Source organism: Danio rerio, chromosome 1 (genome assembly GCF_049306965.1).
Source record: "Danio rerio strain Tuebingen ecotype United States chromosome 1, GRCz12tu, whole genome shotgun sequence".
Classification (NCBI taxonomy): Eukaryota; Metazoa; Chordata; class Actinopteri; order Cypriniformes; family Danionidae; genus Danio; species Danio rerio.
This window is the reverse complement of record NC_133176.1, coordinates 49,130,001-49,149,451: the sequence shown is the minus strand read 5'-3', so window position 1 is coordinate 49,149,451 and position 19,451 is coordinate 49,130,001. Positions and strand designations below refer to the sequence as shown.

The 19,451-nt window shown below is 36.4% G+C and overlaps 1 protein-coding gene across 2 annotated transcripts in view; it reads right to left on the bottom strand.

Moving 5' to 3' along the window:
* Positions 1 to 9,033: 9,033 nt before the first annotated feature.
* map2k7 (mitogen-activated protein kinase kinase 7) overlaps positions 9,034 to 19,451 on the bottom strand; it is a 17,902-nt gene continuing 7,484 nt past the window's right edge. The window contains exons 2-11 of one of the 2 annotated variants that reach the window (XM_005160049.5): positions 17,344 to 17,488; positions 17,204 to 17,270; positions 15,706 to 15,819; positions 14,358 to 14,477; positions 14,175 to 14,282; positions 13,908 to 14,087; positions 12,791 to 12,871; positions 12,096 to 12,238; positions 11,980 to 12,025; positions 9,034 to 10,090 (exon numbers count right to left, since the gene is read on the bottom strand). In XM_005160049.5, coding sequence (XP_005160106.1) covers positions 9,950 to 10,090; positions 11,980 to 12,025; positions 12,096 to 12,238; positions 12,791 to 12,871; positions 13,908 to 14,087; positions 14,175 to 14,282; positions 14,358 to 14,477; positions 15,706 to 15,819; positions 17,204 to 17,270; positions 17,344 to 17,488 — 1,145 coding nt within the window. In that variant the 3' untranslated portion in view covers positions 9,034 to 9,949. The remainder of the gene's footprint in view (positions 10,091 to 11,979; positions 12,026 to 12,095; positions 12,239 to 12,790; positions 12,872 to 13,907; positions 14,088 to 14,174; positions 14,283 to 14,357; positions 14,478 to 15,705; positions 15,820 to 17,203; positions 17,271 to 17,343; positions 17,489 to 19,451) is intronic. The other variant, NM_001190306.1, reaches the window with a different exon arrangement.

Genomic DNA, 19,451 nt, shown 5'->3' with positions numbered 1-19,451 from the left:
ATCATAGTGAAATTAACCCATGGTTTCAAGACCAAGCAAAATCTTGGTGTGACTTCAGTTAATCAGTTTCGGCCAATGCAAACAATTGTTTTTTTTTTAAGAATCCCAAGATCCAGCTGTGCAAGAAAACATCGGACATAAGTGGTCATCCTTTGCATACTGTATTGTTTTTAATTAGAGAAAACATTTGACAAGTAACTTTTATTCTATAAATCTTCAACCTTATTCTTAAAAGAAAACATGACCAATAAAGTGACACTTTTACAAGAGGCTAAAAAATGTGAAGCTCTAAATTATTATTATTATTATGTTTCAGTTTTTTTATTAATCAAATGGCCAAATCATGCTAGTAACATGCTAATTCATGCTAGAAGCATGCTAATAACATGCTAATTTATACTAGAATCATGCTAATAAAATGCTAATTTGTACTACACTCATGCTAATAGCATGCTAATCCATGCTAGAATCATGCTAATGCATGCTAGAATCATGCTAATAACATGCTACTTATACTTTTTCAAACTGTTTTTAAACTAAATAAACTATTACCAACAGGCTTTGTCAAGCCAGCCTCAAAGTTTGTCTCTACGAACTTTACTGTCTAGTTATTATTATTATGTTTCAGTTTTTTTATTAATCAAATGGCCAAATTCTGACTGAGGAAAGTTGAATGTGCTAGCTGGTTTGGTATTTGCTTAATGAATAAATTACACTAGGCTACAGTTTGTCATTTAAAACTTTTATCGATATATGATAAAACAAACATTTGTCATATTTTATTTGAAATAATTAGGAAAGATTTTGGTACATCAAAAGTGTGGTCATGATGACCATCCAACAAGCTAATTTAATGAATACAGATAAAATTATAGCTTAACATCTCACTTAAATTCAGTATTTAATTCTCCTAATTAAACAGATGCCAATAACAGCAAAGATGTCCACTTTTTTAGAATAAAGAACCAACCCTTTCACCAGGCTGGCTACAGGCCTGATATAAGATATATTTTTTGTCAGAGTACAAGAATTGTGGCTTTAAAACTACATTTTAGCATTTTGTTACTACTGGCAATCTTCACAGTGGAAGATGTTTGTATACAAAACCTGAAGAAAGGAATGAAGGAAAGGTAAACTTGATCCCTGTTTTCCTGTCTTCCTTTCGTGGTTACAAAAACACATTTTGCGATGACAGAGCTCATAACGTTACATTTTAAAATATTTGGCATCGATCAACATACCTGCTAATGTTCATCCTTGATTATTTTGTCACGCCAGCATAAAATGGCGCCAAAATGTGGGCGGTACTTCACGCTTATCATTTTCTGAGTAGGCATATGTCTTTGGTTTTGTAATTTGCAGTCATGAAACAATCACATCTCCGATACCTTCTACAATGTATTAATTTTAGTATGGCCTATCCTGTTGCCAAGGTAATTCTATGCACACACACACACTCATACATTTAGCACGCAGTAGTTTTTCCATTCAAACTAGCATTCACTCATCGGTGTGTTCTGTTTGCTGTGGTTGTAAAAGTCATCACCTTATCAGTTAACAGGGTTCTTGTCTTAGAACTAATTCGGTATGAATTACCGCTAATGGAACTACGATAATTACATTACATTCAACTCATAGAGCGTCAAAATGTCGCCCAGTGAACAAAACGATTATCAAATAATATTTAAATTACATAAAACAAAACTTTTAACAAATATATAAGCGTATAGATCAGGGGTGGCTGCTTTTTCTAATGAAGGGAAAAATCCAAGCTTTATTGAGAGCTGTGGACCAAGTAATCAATAGCAAACTGTGTTCTACATTAAGGTTGCCATGGGTAATTTCCTAATTTATTTCATAATATCCAAAAAGTAAATACTGTTTAAGTAATTTTTTTCTAATGTATTCTAATTTTTCAAAAACTAATTTTATTTTAACAATCCTATTAGAATGAAACCATACAAAAAAAATCCACTTTTAAAACAATGGAGTTCAATAAAAAAATACACTAGTCATGCTGAAACTGCCTTGTGTTTTGAGTGTAGTGTCTGCTTGTACATAAATGCATAAAAATAAACCACACGAAGCATTATTATTTTTTTTTGTATTTTATTTGTTTTAGGTTTTTGAAAGTTTTAAATTTTTCCCAAAAGAAAAAAAACCTGAGGTATTCACAATATAATGGCATTTCTTTCATTTGAAATGAGAGGGGGGAAGGGGGCTTCAAAACGATGATAAAACTGTAATGGCTGTGTCTCAATACAATACAACAGGCTGTGGTACTTCAGCACTATTCCAATATTAAGATGGTACCCAAAAAGAATGCATAATAAATAAAAGTAAAAAATATACACAGAAGACAAGATACTTTATTCGTGCTTGGCTGTCGTAGTTGAGTCTTATTTATTCGACATACCACATCAAATATCTTAGTATAATTGAAACTAATTACAAGAAGCTAGCAAACATGTCGCATCATGATATCTAACAACTATACCTTTCATTTATCATGAACGCATGAAAGGTTGCCAAAGTTTGTTGTTGGCACAAAGCATTTCTAATGTTTACAATATATTTTCCAAGCTGTTTGAAATGCCAACAATATGGAGATCGGTTTCTTTTGATTTGATTTAAAAATGTCTCAAATCCACCTCTCAGAATCAAATCAAATTGGTGAACTGCATGGATCTAAACTCCTTGTCAGCTATTAATAATAATAATGATAATAATAATAATAATTAAAAAACCTCCAGTGCAACAGCAGCTAAAATTGTGAGATTTCCACATAAAGACACATTGTAACCATACAGCAAAACAGAGTTGTGATAACAGCTCTGGGGGTGAAAAAAAAAAGAAACGAATAGCAATAAACGATTGCTTAGCTTCAACAGAAAAAGACACACCTTTGATGCAACATTCCCGGGAACCATTTATGAAACCGAACTCTCAATCCGTTCCACTTTAATCATCGTAATTTGGTGTGATCTCAACCCTGAAGATAATAGTAATAATAATAAGAGCAAACAAAATGGTCACTTAAAAAAAAGACAAATCACGGTTACAAAGGACTAAAACGGATACAAAATAACAGACTTTTGGTATGCTAACAGCCGAAGACGAAATGTCTCCCTAAAACCTCTCTTAGCACTCATCCATCCACTCATTCATTCAGCTGAACACAAATACAACATAAAACAGAAGATATCAATCAGTACAAATAACAATATCATCATTACCAGCTTGAAATCAGCCAACAATGATAAACGTAAAAAGTCTATAATGCATATTAAGATTTAAAAACAAAATAATGGAGACATAAAAAGGCAAAAGTGTGTCTTTTTCGAAAAACACATCTTGAGGGGGAAAAACGTACACTATATATATATATATATATGTAAAAATTATAAATAAAGATAAAATATATATATATATGTCCCCCCCCCCGCTCCAAAACGAAACGTAAAATCAATGGCAGTTACTTAATGATCATAACATGCAATTGATATACTTACAGCACTGGACAAACTATTTCTTCAAACTACCCCAAATCTGAGCCCAAACACAATCCCACCCACCCCGTCCCGTCCCAATACAATCCTTAAATATGTCAGCTTGTAGAAGAAAAACTAAAGAAAACACTCTCTCTGTTGATCAGAAATTCTGAGGGCGTTATATCCACTCGCTCCAGATTTACAGACTCCAGTAGTTGTTTCTGTGTGTGTGTATATAGAGGAAATTCAGGTTGAAAAATGCAAACGGTTTTGATCTGAGTGACTGCATAGTGAGTATTTGGTTTAATTACAGATGGGGCATCATGATAACTTAACAAAACAATAACAACAATTCTAAAAAGACAATAAGGATGATGGCAAAGTACACACTCCTAAGTAAAAAAAAAACCAACAGTGATGCTGCCACACACACACATACACACATGCATACAGTATAAACGATAATGCTAATGAAACAGCAGCAAACACTGATGAATTTGGGGTTCGGGATGTGTACGACTACTGCCGCCAGAAATGAGTTCGGTTCACAGAAAATAAACGCACACGTTTAAAAAACTGATGCTTTGATTTCGAAAGCAATTACAAATCAAAATAGTGCCAGAAAACAGTGAATGGAAGTACACTTAAAACCAACCATAAACCATTTAGATTAGCATCTTGGATAATTCAATGGAGAGTCGTGTGTGTGTGTATGTGTGTGTGAGCAAAATAAACCCAGAAAGTGATGGGTGATGGACTGGAAATAACACTAAATCTGTTTCCAGTACTTCACCCATCATCGTCTCACAGGAAAATTACATACATGAAGCAGTGTGTATCCTCAGAAATACAATCCAGCATCATCTAGTAGAACAAGAATCATCCTAATGACAATAACGTCACTGGTTTCCATTTGTTTTTATTGATGACACCTTTGGTGTGTAATGCTGCGGTCGCTTCTATAAGGGCTTCTGAGAGAATGACAGAAAGACAGACAGGCAGGTGTACCACAGTATCATCTGTGGAGATCAGCATCAACACCAAATCAGGAAATCAGGGTTGGGTTGATGGCAGGAATCTGGCGATCTATTCCTATTTGCCGTATGAAAGGAGTAAAGAATATTTGGGGAGTTAAACAGTAACAGCTCACTGTTAAATATAGAGTTTTATTCACATTTGCTGTGTTTTTATTAATTTGTTTATACCATTCGATTGAAAAAATCTAATGGACTTCTGAAACGAAAATCAAGGTTAGATCCAATCTGAAAATTAAAAAATTTGATAAAATTCTGACTAAGAACGAATCAACTTTTTAGTCAAATTAATATTTGAATAGTCATTTATCTGCAACCCAGGCTCACTGAAAATATGTGACTGCCTACATTTCTGGCTCTATAAGTCTCTATAACATTTTTTGTTGTATTGCAGATGCATGTTTATTACGCCAAGTTCACAGATGCTGAACATCATGTCACTAGCCCTGGTTCACTCATGGGATGTTTTTCCCCTCACATGAATTTATCACTTAAGTTCAGTTATTGGAATTTGAGCAGTAGATTTACAAAGATATCACGTATACCAGGTGTTCTCAAAGTGGGGGTCACGGGACAATAATAGGGAGTCGCTTGGTGATTTCTAAAAGTCAAATACATTTTATTAAAGTATTAGAATTGCCATATATTTTATCCATAACCACAGAAGATAAAAATAGTAATTAATAGTTACATTAAAAAAGCAACAATATGCAAATAAAAAGCCTTCAGGCTTTTAATTTATTTTCATAGGATTGGTGTGTTTACATTAGATTAACAGCACAGCAATAGTGTCAGCTGCAGCAGACTGATTTTATAGCAGCAAGTTAAACTTTCAGACACCTTTATGGCAATCAAATACATTAAAAATAAATACAGGCCGAAATTAAACCATCGGTCTCTTTGGGTGAGGTTAATATTAAATTAAACAAATGAAAAAAGGACTATATAATATTATAGCTGTTAGACTGATGCACTTTTCTGTGTCGCCAATGTGCTCGTGTTTATAAAGGCTTATTATTGTTTGTGCAACATTTATACGTTTATAACCACCTCCGAGAACTGTGGGGTTTGCAAGTCACTGGCATTGTTATTTTGGGGGTCGTGGGCTGGAAATTTGAGGATGTAATCTACTCGCACAAACACTTAAGCTGCATCCAAAAATCACATACTTCCATATTATATAGTACGCTACAATCAGTATGCCAGCTGAGTAGTATGTCCAAATTCATAGAATTCGAAAATCAGTAAATGAGAAGTACTCAGATGACCTACTACTTCTGGTGAGATTCTGAAGTGCGCATTGGATGACATTACCCTATCCCATGATGCACCAAGAGAGAATTCATGAATGGGAGTGAAGTGACGCAACTGACATGGATAGGTCACGTAACCATGACAAAATGTGGATTTAGTACGTCTGAGTTCCATTCATACTTTTCTAACGGCCAGTAGCACGTTTAAATTCAAATGCAATACCTACTAAGTAGTAGGCGAAAATTAGTTTGGTAGGAACCCAGCACTAGACAGGACAGTACCATAAATAATGTGCCTATTGACACAAAACTGTCGCAAAATGATATTGTTATATTGCTAGTAGAACATATCCTGAGTTTATCCACAAATTTTAGTATTTATTCAGTAGACTAATTTTCAGAGTGGGCGGAGCTAAAGATAATTTATGCTTCACTTGGTAGTGTTTTCTGTACAGCATCATGGGTAATGTAGTATTTTTCTGCACAAATTTAGCCATCAAATACTTTTCGAAAAATAAGTTGGCCTTACAAACAGATGGGTTCAGAAACGCATTTAGAATTGATTAACAGCCATGAAAATGTAGGAATGGAGTTTTTACTTCTGAAATCTGACTGTTGAACTATTACATATGGAAATTAATTAGTATTTTAAGGGATCTAGGCAAATATTAAACCTTTTCAATGATAATCTGCCCCTGTAAATAATTAAAATAATGTGTGTGTAAATTTCACTAAGACGCTTGAGTATAATATATGCATTGATATATAATTGCAAAAAAAAAACTAATATTTCCAATGAGCCTGTGTTTAATAAGGGAAATGTATTAGTTGCTGAATGTATCCACCGCAGGATGGACACAGGAGGACAATTACAAACATATCTACCTGCGTCACCCACAGTTAATAGCAAAACTAGCTCAAATATATATAAATATTACCAGTTGGTGTCTGTTACTTTGTACAAATAACTGGAAATCATTCTTATTAGTTGCCTAGAACAAGTGGTGACGTTTGTGAGTCGGCATAGTGGCTAAATATAGATCTAGGTATACATACGCTCTCGATTATGACCTTGCTTGCTTTCACTTTGCCTCTTAATGGATGCGCTTTACAGGTAATCGTATTTGGTAAATGTGTAGACATTGCAGAGTTTTATGCATTTGGTTTAGGAAAAAAAAAAAGAATAATAATCCTTTGGGGAACAGAATCACTGACAGCAGCATCTAAAGTAAACAGTAGCAGCAGTAAGATAATAAATAAATATAATAATAATAATAGCAGATAATACAAAAAACAAACGTTTCAAGGATAACAAACAAAAACAGTACGATGCAAAACAATACAATCTAATTAACTCCTAGATAAAAATAGTAATTGGTACATTGGTTCAAAATAATTAAAAGCTTTTATGCAACGTCCAGCTAGCTCACAGCACATCTATAAACCGCCAAGTCATCTCTCATCTCACCAAACTTATTAAAAACAAACCGATTCTTTCTAAAAGACTTCACTGGAGACTTTCATTCATACTTTCCATTTACTTTTCTCCAATTTTCATTCCATTCCCATTATCTCCTCTGCACAGTTTCATTAATTTTTTCTTCCATCCCTCATCTATCGCCAACTTCCCTGTCTCAACATTCCTTTACCTTTTTTCCGGATTCATTCAACCCTTCTCCTCACGCTTTTCTTCAAACAATCTAGCAGTGATTTGGCTTTTTAAAGCAGTGAATCTCGAACTCTACAGCTTTGGTTGTGAAAGTCACTGAACATCTCCAGCACGACCCATGAGCAGGTGCTGAAATCCTCTGAGAACAGCTTGGTAGAAAAAAAAAAAAAAGTGTCGAAAAAAAAAAGAGAAAAAAAAAAGCAAGCTTTGGTTTGCAGGAACTCAAATGCTGATGCGAAAATAGACTGATGAAAAGAATGAAATGATGAACGGTTGGTGTACAAGTCGGGTGAATCAGAGCAGAAATGTTCCACTCACAAAACGAGGCGTTTTTTTTTTTACTTATTGCGCTCAAAACGAACTGCTCTCACTGCAAAAACTCCCCCGCTTGCCTCTCAGCGCCACTTTGAGCGACTATGACAACATCTTTCATCTTGACATGATTTTGTTTCTTCCTCAGATGCTCTAAGACTGAAACGCACAGCTATAAATAAAAAATAAATCACAATTCTCTAATACTTGTCTTCCTGAGGTGTGCACGGTGTACATCTTTAAACATTCTGGGCTAATTTTTTTGTATTTTCTCTAGTGGTTGACCGATACAAAGTCCAACATTTGGCCAATGAACAGACAGGTTTCTAGATATCAGCAATAGACAATTAAAGCGAAGAGGGTAATTTCAAGACGTTACTCATAAGCAACAAAAATTGTCATCCTGAATAATGGTCAGACAAATAGTCCTGCCACAAACTGGCATGAAACATTCACTATCGGTGTGTTCACACTTGTGTGTTCAATTAAAATGACCAGATCTGGTGTGAACCCATCCAAACGTGGTGTACACCTTGGTTTGTTTCCAAACTAATTTTGGTGCGGTCTGACTGACCAAAAACATCTAGACGAATCAAGCACATCAAAAGATCTGACCTTAGAAAAAAACGATATTCTTAAGAATTCTGTCCTTTTTAAACACAGTTGCTATGTAAAGTTCATATATAAACTAATTTCGAGAGGATCACATGCTTATGATTGCTGGTCGCGCATTATCCAATTTAGGAATCGTTTGATTGGTGAATCATAAGTCAATATAAATACCCTAAGTTACAAATAACAGCCATCTTCGTTTTGAAGAATCCCCCTTCCACCCCTACTCAACCTCTTTTCCTAAATGGGTGGCAGATGGCCCAGTGGTTAGCACTGTTGCCTCACAGCAAGAACATCACTGGTTCTAGTCCTTACCAAGCCAGTGGACGTTTCTGTGAAGAGTTTGCACGTTCTCCCCGTGCTCACATGGGTTTCCTCTGGTTTCCTCCCACCGTTTGCTTTGATGTGGAGACTGATGTATGAGAAGGAGCGCTCTCGTGCTGAAGAATTGGTAGCACAAATGTCTTGATAATTCAGGCTGTTGATGTTGCCATCCACTTTGCAGATCTCTCGCACACCCCCAAACTAAATGTAACTCCAAACCAGGAATTTTCCTTTACCAAACTTGACTGATTTCTAAGAGAATCTTGGGTCCATGCAGGTTCCAATAGCTCTTTATCTAAATCTACCTTCTGCCACTTTTCCAAATGATCAACTAGAAGTCAAGTTATTATTTGTTGCTCTTAAACCTGAAATCAGCGACAAGACTTTTGTCAGGTAGTGTAGGTGTCTCTAGATATTAAATCAGGACAAAAAAATAAAATAATTTTAAAAAACATTTGTATCGGTCCACCACTAGTTTTATCTTAATTTACAACCTTCTCTTTTAGCCAATACATCTATTTTTTGATACATGAAATTCCAGACCAAACTAATTCTAGCAATCTAAACATTAGGGATTAAAAGATCTACCAATAAGAATCACTAACTCTCTTAGTACATGTTACAATAAATAAAATATCTGCTAACGCTTGCTCTCATAGAAAAGAACACTTCTATAAAATATAGGATCTCAGCTATTATCCTGCTAGATTTGAACTGCCTGAATGTACTTAATGGCTGTGAACACTTAAACTGTACAGGAAAGTGAAGAGCTAGAAGTGATGAACGGATAACACACACTCACTCACGCACAAACACAACATTGCACAGTGTTGTTCGACTACTCTGTTCAGTCCCTGAGTAAGGGGCTACGGAGGACTTCAAGATGTGTGGATCGGGATTTCCAAGTGAATTAAACGGACTGGTGGAGGTTTTAGTGAAACAGTGTTGCTGTAAATGTGCGCGTGCGTGTGTGTCACAGTGAATGCGTTCTAGACTGCAACCTGTAATGGTCCATCCTGATCGATGGGTGGGATGAGAAGGACAAAAAAAAAAATGATTTCAGATTAACATCAAACCTGCCCAGGATTGTCTGTCGATCGGTCAAACTCCCAAATGAACATTCTCTCTGTTTCAGCCACCTCAAAATCAGTCCATTTCCACTCCATCCTCTCATTAACAATAATTTACATTTCAGACCTGTCCATCTGTGTCTCTAAATCAACCTGTCGTTCATCTCTCTGCTTCTCCGTCTGGCTACCTACTGAAGAGAGAGTGGAGCTGGTGATGGCTGAAGCACTGACTGCTGCGAGGAGACTCTGTGCGCTCCATCACCGCCTGAAACCAGCCCGCAACGTCCACTTCTGACACCTCGTAACGACGGATGAAACTGTGTTCCTATAGAGAGTAAAACAAGACCACTGGTGTGAACCAAGCATCAGAACAATCTTAAGATGGCATATATTTAAAGTGCCCCATTACGCCATTTTAAAACTTTTTAGGCCTATACACTTCCTTTCTGAGAGATCACTCTGCTCTGATGGTAACCTAGCTAGTCAGGTAACCTAAGCAAGTATTTCACAATCCCGTTCCTTAATCTGTATATTTTGCATGTGTCTCTTATTTAACACATCTGATTTAGACAAGAAGAGATTAATGCATGAGATTAATGCATGGTTCTGACCAACACATTCCCTACACAGTGTGCATTGTTCCCTACTCCCTTCTAGGCATTCTATAAGATTCTGAATCTATGATGACCTTGGATAAAAATATCCCGGTTTCACAGTATTGTGATTACCGCTCTAAATATGTTCTTATTGAATTGATTCATTCATTCATGTCCTAGGTCTTCCCCGAGGCCTCCTCCTAGTAGGACATGCCTGGAACGCCTCCCTAGGAAGGCATCCAGGAGGCATCCGAATGCCCAAGCCACCTTAGCTGACTTCTCTTGGTGTGGAGGAGCAGCGACTCTACTCCGAGCTCCTCCCGGGTGACAGAGCTTCTCACAATATCTATAAGAGTGTGCCCTGCCACCCTGCTAAGGAAACTCATTTCAGCCGCTTCTATCCGAAATCTTGCCCTTTTGGTCATGACCCAAAGCTCATGAACATTGGTGAGAGTAGGAACGTAGATTGACCAGTAAATCGAGAGCTTTGCCTTTCAGCTCAGCTTCTTCTTTACCACAATGGAGTGTTAGATCAACCGCATTACTGCTGCTGCAGCACCGATCTACCTTTCAATCTCATGTTCCATCCTTCCCTCACTCATGAACAAAACCCCAAGATACTTGAACTCCACCACCTGGGGTAAGGTCTCTCCTCCAACCTGGAGATGGCAAACCCCCTTTTTCCGGTGGAGAACTATGACCTCAGAGTTTGAGGTGCTGATTCTCATCCAGAAGCAAACCACCCCAGTGCATGCTGAAGGTCATTCCATGTTTAATAAAGCCAACAGAACAACATCGTCTGCAAATAACAGAGATGAAATCCTGACTCTGGTTCTTATTAAATGTCTGGGTAAAAAAAAAAAAACTTTTTCCCACTGAACACTATATATTTTATTTTAAGTGAATGTGGATGGTCCTTTGCTGCAGGATACCGTTGCCTTGAAAAAAGTCTGACAACACGTATAAAAAAAAAAAAAAACTTATATACTGCAGTTTTTAAACCATGCCTTTTCCAAACTGTAGTAAACCATAAAACCGGTAAACATCCCATGCCTACCCCCTTCTCCTTCAATGCTCTTTACCTGAGCATGAGAAACCTTTACTAGAAAAGCAGGAAGTGTGACATAATACACCTACGTAAATATATCAAACACTAAAATGCCAACTGAATGAAACATATACTCTACCTTCAGATTGAAATCATGACCTGTGGAGTCTACTTTGCAGGGCACTTGTTGTTGATTTAGAATAAATGTCTGGTGTAAAAAGAACAACTAAACCACTACTGTGATTGGCCAACTGCTTACAACACGTGTCAGAAATCAAACGTTCATTAATATTCCTGAATTTCTAGCTACAAGTAACAAAGAAAGCCTGAAGGCAGCCAATAGACTAGTGTTGTCTAAATCTGTTACAAACCCATATAGGCTTTTGCAATAAGTAAGACTAAAATGACTGAGAACTTATTTCATTTTTTTGCCAACTGCATTCATTGTGGTCTCAAGCTTAGCAGACTTTTTATATCACTTAATGCTATATGTGCACACTACATGAAATGTAATATCAGAAAAGCATAAATGGGACACTAGCTCAAGTTTTATTGGAGATCGAGACTTACAAGCAGCTTGTGGTATTTTGGCCTTTTTCTGTGATCCTTTGTGAGGCTGCAGAAACAGAGAAGACTTAATAAAATGCTAAAACAATGTAATGTTTAGGTGACTTTTTTGAGTGTACCAGTCTTTGACGAAGGACTGAAAGTCAGGGGAAAAGCCCATGCTGAGAGGAAGCACTGGCGGGTCCTCTTGCAGAACTTTGGTAAGAACCTCAAAGTCTGTCTTGCAGTTCTTGTAAGGAAACTGTCCTGTGGCTAGCTCCACCTACAGGCAGGGAGGAATATAGGTAATTATTAACTGTGATTCAGGTCAATGCATAATTGTTCCATTTTCATGTAATTTATTACAATGCATGTAGAGCTGAACTATTCCTCCAGGCTTTCCACACAATCAGAAATCAATCTAACAATAAAGTGAATATTTGGAAACCACCTATCACTTTTGTTCAGGATTAATTCTGTATTCATTCTGAATAATAAATTATTATATTGAATAAAATGATTATATTATATAACATTGTATCTTTATTTACCCTCTTTTTAAAATAAACGTTTGAACTTTAACATTTGTAAATGACAATGACAATCAATTACAGCTGAATTACAAACAGAAAAGCTTATCCTTGTTCACACGGCTTCATGAAAATGAATAAAAACACCATATTAGGCATGCCAAGCATTTGCCAATTTCTCCTTGAATGTTAATGCTACATAAGCAAACTAAAAGTATACATAATCAATAGCAAAACCCAACTTTCGGCAAAGAAATCCCAGTAAACAAGTGTCTACCCAACAGTGTATAGGTAGAGGAACTCACCAGAGAAATGCCAAGACTCCAGACGTCGGCTCTGATGTCATAATCTGGCTTACTGGGGTCTGGAGGGTCTATTCTCTCAGGCTAAAAATAAAAAGATGCATATTAAACAATGCAGTCATTCTTTCATAACGACCATGCTTAAAGGGTCCCGTGAATTTAAAATAAAACATTTTAGATGTTCGTTTCCGTCTGATAGTTTTACGCCCCATTCACACATGGCGTCAGCGTCAATGCTTCCCATTCACTTTAAATGGGTGACGTCAGGCGTTGCCGAACTGCATTGTGGATCTGTTGATTGCTGCAGAAGTTGGGAAATTCTCAACTTTAAGCGTCAACGGAAGCGTGAGCCAATTAGATTGATGCATGTAAACAACTCAGCTTAGACTGTAGCTGATTACAGAGAAGATTTATTGGCTGATGCTGCTGTAACGATCGAGTCAGCCCCAACTTCAGACATGCCCTCGGTCAAGCGTTGACACTGAGGCCCCATATGAATGCACGGTTAAGGATATCTATTAGCTAGTCTGCTCCAAAACAGTGACACAATTTAGGTTTAGACAATATAAAACTGATATAAACACCAAAAGGTTGCAGTATGACACTTTCGCCTAAATTGATCAACGTTTTTTTTTCAAATGTAGTGAGCTTAGCTATTAGCTACTCTACTTAAAATGTACCTTACCTACACTAAAAGCTACCCTCTGGGAAATGCAGCAAGCTAAGCTAAAAGCTATTTGACAAAAGTAGCTTAGCTACATCTAAGCTATATAATCGAAGCCACATAAATCAAGAGGTGGCAGTAACGCACCAAAAAGTTTGTTGTTGACCACAGGAAAAAGAAGAAATCGTCATTCTCGCCTACATATGAATTTACTTCCATCAGCTAGACACCGGCCTCACAGCTGAATGTCGCTGCCGTCACTTATTGATTTGCGATCGCTAAATGTAGCTTATGTGGACGCTACTGCGATACTTGACAAATAAAATAGCTTCGCTGCTGAAAAGCTGTTCGATTTGGAAAGTAGCAACACTACTGCCATGCTACTCAGAAATGTAGTTAAACTAGTAGTGTCCCTACTTATAGCGATGCAACAACCCAACTTTGCTGTTTACTCACCGCCATGTACGCAGCACAGCCGGCGCTGCGAGTCTTGGCCTTAGAATCTACCAATCGACCGCTAATGCCAAAATCACACAGTTTGATCTGCCCTTTGGCGTCCAACAAGATATTAGATGGCTTTACGTCTCGGTGTATGACACCATGTTTCTCTTTTAGATAAAGCAGAGCATTCACAATCTGCAAGAGAAGAAAAAGAGAGATGCTTGCAATCATGTCTAACCAATAACGAATCAGGGAATTCAGGGAGTTGATGAAAAGACCTACAGCCACGGTCATCTTTCCCAGAATGGCCTCTGGTATGGGCCCTTGGATCCTCTTCTTCAGCTTCTCTGCACACGTTCCCATTAGTTCCATGGCAATGAACACATCCGTCTACAGAGGAAGCAATTCATTACATTTATCACTTGACCATGGAATTTAATTAAAAGTCAAGAGTAAGATTCTTACATTGGTGACTATTGCCCCATAGCACTGAATGATGTATGGACAGTCGTGACTCTTCAATACAACATCCAGATCCATGAGGATTCTCTTATTCTCATCTTTGTTACCCGTTCTTCTCATTTGCTGCAAGGGAAGCACACAGAGAAAATGAAACAGCACTTGAACAACATAAACCAGAGCAATGTAATTAGCAAACAGTAATTACTCCTGCCTCAACTGCTGTTTTAATGCCTCCATAATTACAAGGACAATTCATGAAGACGAAGCAAAACTCAATCATCCAAAAAAGAAAATAAAAATATTAATCAGGCTAATATATTAACTTCCTTTGGCTATAAATCTTTTTATACGTCACACTAGCCAATATTTTTCTTATGTCCACACCACAGTGATGACAATAATGATGACAATGATTTTTTTTTACAGCTGATCCATTATAAAACATTAAAAGCCAACTGTAATCTATACTTAAAGGTCCTGTGAAATTAAAATAACGTTTTTAGATGTTAGTATCTTAAGGATATCGATAAGCTAATGTGCTCCATTACGGTGACAAAATTCACACTTAGAAGATATGAACATTTAAGCTTGCAGTTCGTCACTTCCACCTAAATGGAAATAAAAAAAAAGAATTCATCACCTCAAACTTCCAATTTCTCATAAAAATCTTCTGACCAATCAAATGCTCTCTAGTATCTGACATGCCCCGCACCCTTCAAGGCAATTCTCATTTGCTTTTCATTTGATGTGCTTGAGCTCAACCACTCTCACTGGCAGAGCTGGGATAAAAACAAAATGCTATTGGCTGTTATTCTTAATGGGAAGAAGCTGCTATGTCCTGCCCGGTTTTTATGTTTCAGTTGAGATAACGTCAAACATCGAATAAAAATGCATATTTCAAAGCACTTCACGGGCCTTTAAATGCTCTGAAATGCTTGCATATTTAAGACAACATAAAGTGCACTTAACAAATTTGTTATTTTCAAAAAAATTATAGTCATCAGTGATGTGAACTGTCATACATGAACATTTCGAAATTCAAACGTCAAATTATCAAATGTTAAAGCATTACACCAAGCACTAAAGATTTTTTTCTAATGGCCTGGTTGAACTAATGGAGCAGATGTTACCTTTTCTAATGGCCTGGTTGGGCCAATGGAACAGATTTTTACCTTTTCTAATGGCCTTATTGGCCCAATAGAACAGATTTTTTACCTTTTCTAATGGCCTGATTGGGCAAATAGAACAGATTTTTACATTTTCTAATGGCCTGGTTGGGCCAATGGAAGAAATTTTTACCTATCTCTACTTAAGAAGAGGATATATTGAGCTAGCAAAGAGCTGAACTGACCTTGACTGCGATGACATGGCCAGTCTTCTTAAAACGAACTTTAAACACCTGTCCACAGGTTCCACTGCCGATCTCCCCCTCACTGATTAGATCAGTCACCTCTGCGGGGTAACGCTAAAAAACCAACAACATACAGACAGTTCAGGCACTTATTCCCCAAACATGAAAAGTGTCATAATTTCCTCATCCTCCACTTAGTTCCAAACCTGTTTCTGTTTTATTATTCAAACAATAAAGACGATTTTCTGGAGAATGTTGGAAAACAATAGCCGTTTACTTCCATAGTAATTTCTGTGCATATTAAGAATGTCAATGGTTGCATTTTCTCAACATTCTTTAGAATGAGTTTTGAGTTCAACAGAAGAAAGAAACTCATACAAGTTTAGAATCACTGAAATGTGAGCAAATAGTGAGGAAATAGTCATTTTATTTTATTTTGGGTTTATTTTATTTTGTACTTCCAGTTTGGGTATCTCCCATTCAAAATAATTGACACAATTTTAAATAACAAGACTGTGTTTCAAATAACTCTGTGATACATGCTGAAAAATGATATTTATGTCATCAAAATAGCTTAACATTTGATATTTCAACATGACAGTAGTATCACCAGCATTACTTTAAAAAAGTAGCAAAACACTAATGAGCAATCATTGTGTTTTTAGATTATTTTCTTTTTGTATTGCTACAGTTTTACACACTTATCTGTTGTTTTTGGGATTATTCACATCCTACTGAAAGTCATTTATTACAGTAAGTAATCACCTTTTTGACATTAGTCGTTTTCGCGCATACATACTTTAACGCAGAAGGAAAACTGCCAGAAAGAGCGTGTTCAGGTTTAGAATGTGCTGACGTAAGACGTCTACTTGACCAATCAGAACATTCAGATCCATTCACATCCACGTCGTTTATGAAAATAAACAGCTTTAAATCTCACTCCAGACACATTTAGCTGCTGCTGTTTGTCAGATAACATTTTGATGTGCCTTCATAGTGTCAACTGTAGAAAAAATGGTCAATTAAAAAGCTTCTGATAACCTGCTGTGAGTTTACCTGCATACAGCTACTGTGACGTGTGTGCATGTGTCTGTAGAAAGATTCAAAGGCTTTTATTTTCATAAACAGTGTGAATGTAAATTCGTTTGATTGGCTGAAGTAGACATATCATGTCAGCACCTTCTAAAGTTGAATGTGCTCTTTCCGTAAATTTTCCTTCTGCGTTCACACAGAGCAGCACTACAGCAAATTACTGTTAATGTTACAACTTCTCTTTCCGAAAAAATTTGCCTGTTCACACATGATCCCTTTCCAAAAAATTGTTGGTAATTTTCTGGAAAATTCTGTATGTGTAAAAGAGGCTATTGAGTACAAACTGTATGAATACTTCTACCCTGTTTTTTAAAAACACTTGACTTACTGTTGACATTACAGAGAGTTACTCTTCTTATTCACACAAAGCATCATGGGGCATATTAAAAATTGAATAAACACTCACCTGTCCATCAATCTTCAAATATCCGGTTTGTTTCATGATTTCCTGCAACTTCTGATCGATTTCAGCACTGAAGATAAAACACAAATGCATTAATATACAAATACCTACACAATTAATGTAACATGTTGTGCGTGTCGTACTTCTCCAGGTTCTTTTGTAGGTTGTACGGTGTTGTGGGAAGTGTGAGCATTTGTCGGGGTCTATTGGGGTACGAGGGGTGTTGAGGGGAGCTTTCTGACGAGGACGAGCGACTGCCTCCATCGTTGGCCAAAGGCAACTGTAGAGCTGTAGACAAATGACAAAACAGAGGGTTTGAAGGAGTAGGAGAAAGGATGGAAGACTTTGACCGTCCATTAATGGCCAATACTGGGATAATGGTTTATGAAGGACTATAAATAATCCAAATTTACTATTGAGTTCCATTTTTACTCCTTACACTACAGAAGAAAGCTATGGTGAACTATGTGAAAACAGTGTAAAAATGAAACCAGATCATTCTAAAAAACATGAAATAATGATTTTAGGATTTTTTCACCATTGAAAATATAATAACAATTACAAATAATGTCATTAATATTAACACACATGACTAAAGGTTGATTATTGTTTTCATAATAAGATTAAACATTACAATAGATGTAATGAATATATATATTTTCATTTTTTTATTACACAAAATAGTTTTTCTCATAATATTAATAATATTCATATCAAATTATTTTAAACAATAATGCAATATTATATAAATAATAATAATAATATTATATAATGCTGCATAATATTAAAATTATTGACTTATTTCTTTCCATAATTGCAAATATAAAAGTGTCTAGTATATACAGTAATATAAACAGAGAGACATATTTGTGTGTGTGTGTGTGTGTGTGTGTGTGTGTGTGTGTGTGTGTGTGTGTGTGTGTGTGTGTGTGTGTATGTGATTGAAATCCAGTCCAAGCCTCATAAAAGGAGGCCCTTTTACCATCCGAGATCTGTCAAATAAAAAACAGCAATAAGTGTCCACATCATGCCGAGATCAGACACACTCACACATAGAAAAGACAAGGGCTGCCAAATAAGTGAAAACCAGCCACTGGAGTAGTTAGTGTTAGCATTCCCAGCATGCACCGGGCCAGAATCTTATGAGAGACATATATATATATATATATATATATATATATATATATATATATATATATATATATATATATATATATATATATATATATATATGAGAGATATATATATATATATAAAAAAATGTCAACCTTTTTGTCAGCTACCTAATTACCAGAGTATTTGGCAAAACCTTGAAAAAGCAAGTGCTGTTTTCGAGCTCATGGAGTATATACATATATTAATTTAAATAAATAGATATATTTATGCAGTTTTAGGTCTAATGTTTGACAAAATATAAGGGGTCATCAGTTGGCACCATTAAATCTGAACTACACTGTTTCAATTTACTATGATCTACTACGTGAAGCTGCTTTGACAATCTACATTGTAAAAGTGCTATACAAATAAAGGTGAACTGAATTGAACTGAATACTGTGTTCTATTCAATTCTATTCTATTAAATATTCTCATGTGTGACAGTGAAAATGCAACATCATGTCAACAAACTAAAAATAGAGACAAAATAGAAAGGGATAGCCACTGAACTTCTGATTCCTCCTCAGCAAAACCTGTTCATAGGAGAAAATGGGTTAAGCTTGGGTTAGTCAGTGAGTTCAAGCAAGTCTGTGCAGAAACACCTGCACACAAACAGCAGTAAATCCACATCTGTGCAGAAAAACAGAACAAGGCGCAGAACAAAGACCATTCTTCTGAAAAGCGCGGACAGAGAGCTGAGAGACAGGAGAGGTCAGACAAGCTGAAACCCACTGGTTATTGAACACTGAACACCCTGTGGTGCGCCGTCGCAAAACCTGCATTTCTGTGTGGATGTGTTTGCTCGCGGTCGGGCCGTGCAGTTATAGCACACAACATGCACAGTGTCTGATCTTCCAACCAAAGTTAATCCTGCACACAGGTCTCACAATCACAAAACCACACACACACACACACACACTCGCTGCTCCCTTTTCATGTTCAGATGGAAAAAAGAGAATTTATTGAAGAAATGGAGGAGATGAAGGTGAAATGAAGAAGAAGATGATGTGTACAGACAAAGTGAGATTTTAGAATTGAAAGAAATCTTTTAGATTAAAGCCAATAGAAAAAAAATATATATTTATTTATTTACTTG